This window comes from Buceros rhinoceros, unplaced genomic scaffold (assembly GCF_000710305.1).
Source record: "Buceros rhinoceros silvestris isolate BGI_N320 unplaced genomic scaffold, ASM71030v1 scaffold40689, whole genome shotgun sequence".
In the NCBI taxonomy this organism is placed as follows: domain Eukaryota; kingdom Metazoa; phylum Chordata; class Aves; order Bucerotiformes; family Bucerotidae; genus Buceros; species Buceros rhinoceros.
Genome location: NW_010430493.1, coordinates 11,744 through 13,531, shown reverse-complemented (window position 1 = coordinate 13,531; position 1,788 = coordinate 11,744). Strand labels below are relative to the sequence as shown.

The following is a 1,788-nucleotide window of genomic DNA, read 5'->3' as shown; positions in this document are numbered from 1 at the left end:
GTCACAGAGGCAGTGCCTGGCTGCCACATGCCGTGCTGTCTCCCCACTGTCCTCGCTGGGCAGGTCAACGGCAGCCCCGTGTCTCAGCAGGAGCTTGGCACATCTGCAAAGAGATGGGGAGGCCACGGGGTGCACCGCCTGCATGGATTTTGGCAAGCATGGGCTGGAGCGGGAGATGCAGGGGGTGATGGGGTGGGAGGCAGTGTGGGGTGACATTGTGTTCCAGAACGGCACTGGGCTCCCACAGGAGTTGTAGCACTTTGGGATTTTGGGAGAGAGCAGCAGAGTCTGGGAAGGGTGACCCTGTGCCCTGGTGCCCACCATGGCAGTGGTGGTGATGGTGATTTGGGCAATGTTTCTCTCTTGCCCTTGACTAGCATCATTCATGGATGGTATTCCTGGATCATCCTAGACTACCTTTACCATCCTTGACCATCATCGTTCATGAATGGTCACCCCTGACCATCCTTCACCACCTTGACCATCCTTGATCATCCGAGCCTTCCTGCCCTGGGACCGTTGATCCTTGTCCCAGCCGTGCTGCTGGTCAGTCAGGCAGCCCTGGGAGCAGTGCCCACTTAGCCATGCCAGTCAGGTCTGTCCCAGCCGGTGAGGGGTGAGGGATTCATCCAGCCATGATGAGGACGCAAAGGGTGCCGGGTCCCTTCGTGCCATCAGTCTGTCAGCTGCAGTTTCATCTCCTGGCATGGAAACAGCCCTGGGGCATTTTGGACATGACTTACACAATCTCACCCCTTGGCTGAGATCCACAGATCTTCTCAGCTGAAAACATCCTAAACCGCTGCCACCACCGTAATCTGACGTGGATGGAGGGAAATCCCCAGCAATGCCTCTGGGCAGCAGAAGAGCTTGGTGTGGGTTTGCTCGGGTATGAAAATGGATTTTTGTTCTCCCACTAAGACATCCAAACACCTGTGTTGGGCTCCTGCCCCAGGAGAGGACTAAGGGATTGTGTTTTCTGCCTATCCTGAACTGAAACAGCTTTGCAGGTGGTTGGAGCCTGTGGAAATGATTTTCGCTGGCTTGTTTGGCACCTGCTGATGATGGTGTGGCAGCACCTGCAGCTCCCAGGATAACTAAATCAAAGCAAGCAATCTTCCCCACCCCTAATCACTGCTCCCCCGCTCCTTCCCTCCAACGTCACTGTGGGGTGGCGGCTGATGTGGAGTGAGAACACCAATTCCTATCAGAGTTTTCTGCTTTCATTCTTCTGACAACGGATGGGGGTTAAAGCTGCTGGATGCCCCAATGTGTTTTGTTTTGTTTTGTCTTTCTTTGGTGTTTGTGAGTGGATGTGATCATCCAGTCGAAGCGAATCAAAGCGACTGCTCCATCTCCTGCTGGGAGCTGCCGAGGCTGGCATGGCTCAATGTCACCACCTAGGCTGAGCTGTAGGCAGTCAGCTTAGTGTGCGGGGCTGAGCTCACCGCTGTGGCATGGGGGAGTTATTTTTTCTTGGAGGGGGGCCAGTCCCACGTGCCATCCAAGCAAGACGGTGGAAACACGGCCAGCTTGTGTTTCCTAAGGAGATGCTGCCAGGGAGGTGGGAAGAGCAGTCCTTCGGAAAGTCTCAGCAGTGGCTGGCTGGAGTCCAGGGAAGGGTAACAAACTTTAAACCCCCATCCTCCACCTATTTTGTTTTCCTCTAATACATTTTTGTTTTAGCTCAGGTATCATTGAGATTTCTAAAAGAGGTTCTGGGCTGATGCAGAAGCAAAACAAGGGGGATCCGTGGGGGAGCGGAGGCAACAGCCTGATCTCTTCAGC

General features: G+C 54.5%; 1 protein-coding gene across 1 annotated transcript in view; it reads right to left on the bottom strand.

Annotated features, from left to right (window-relative positions):
• ASB18 (ankyrin repeat and SOCS box containing 18) overlaps window positions 1-1,788 on the bottom strand; it is a gene marked incomplete at its 5' end in the record, with an annotated part of 11,880 nt that overhangs the window by 2,308 nt on the left and 7,784 nt on the right. The window contains one exon of the mRNA XM_010143058.1: window positions 1-103. This exon is cut by the window's left edge and continues 1 nt beyond it. Within this exon, the coding sequence (XP_010141360.1) occupies window positions 1-103 (103 nt within the window). The remainder of the gene's footprint in view (window positions 104-1,788) is intronic.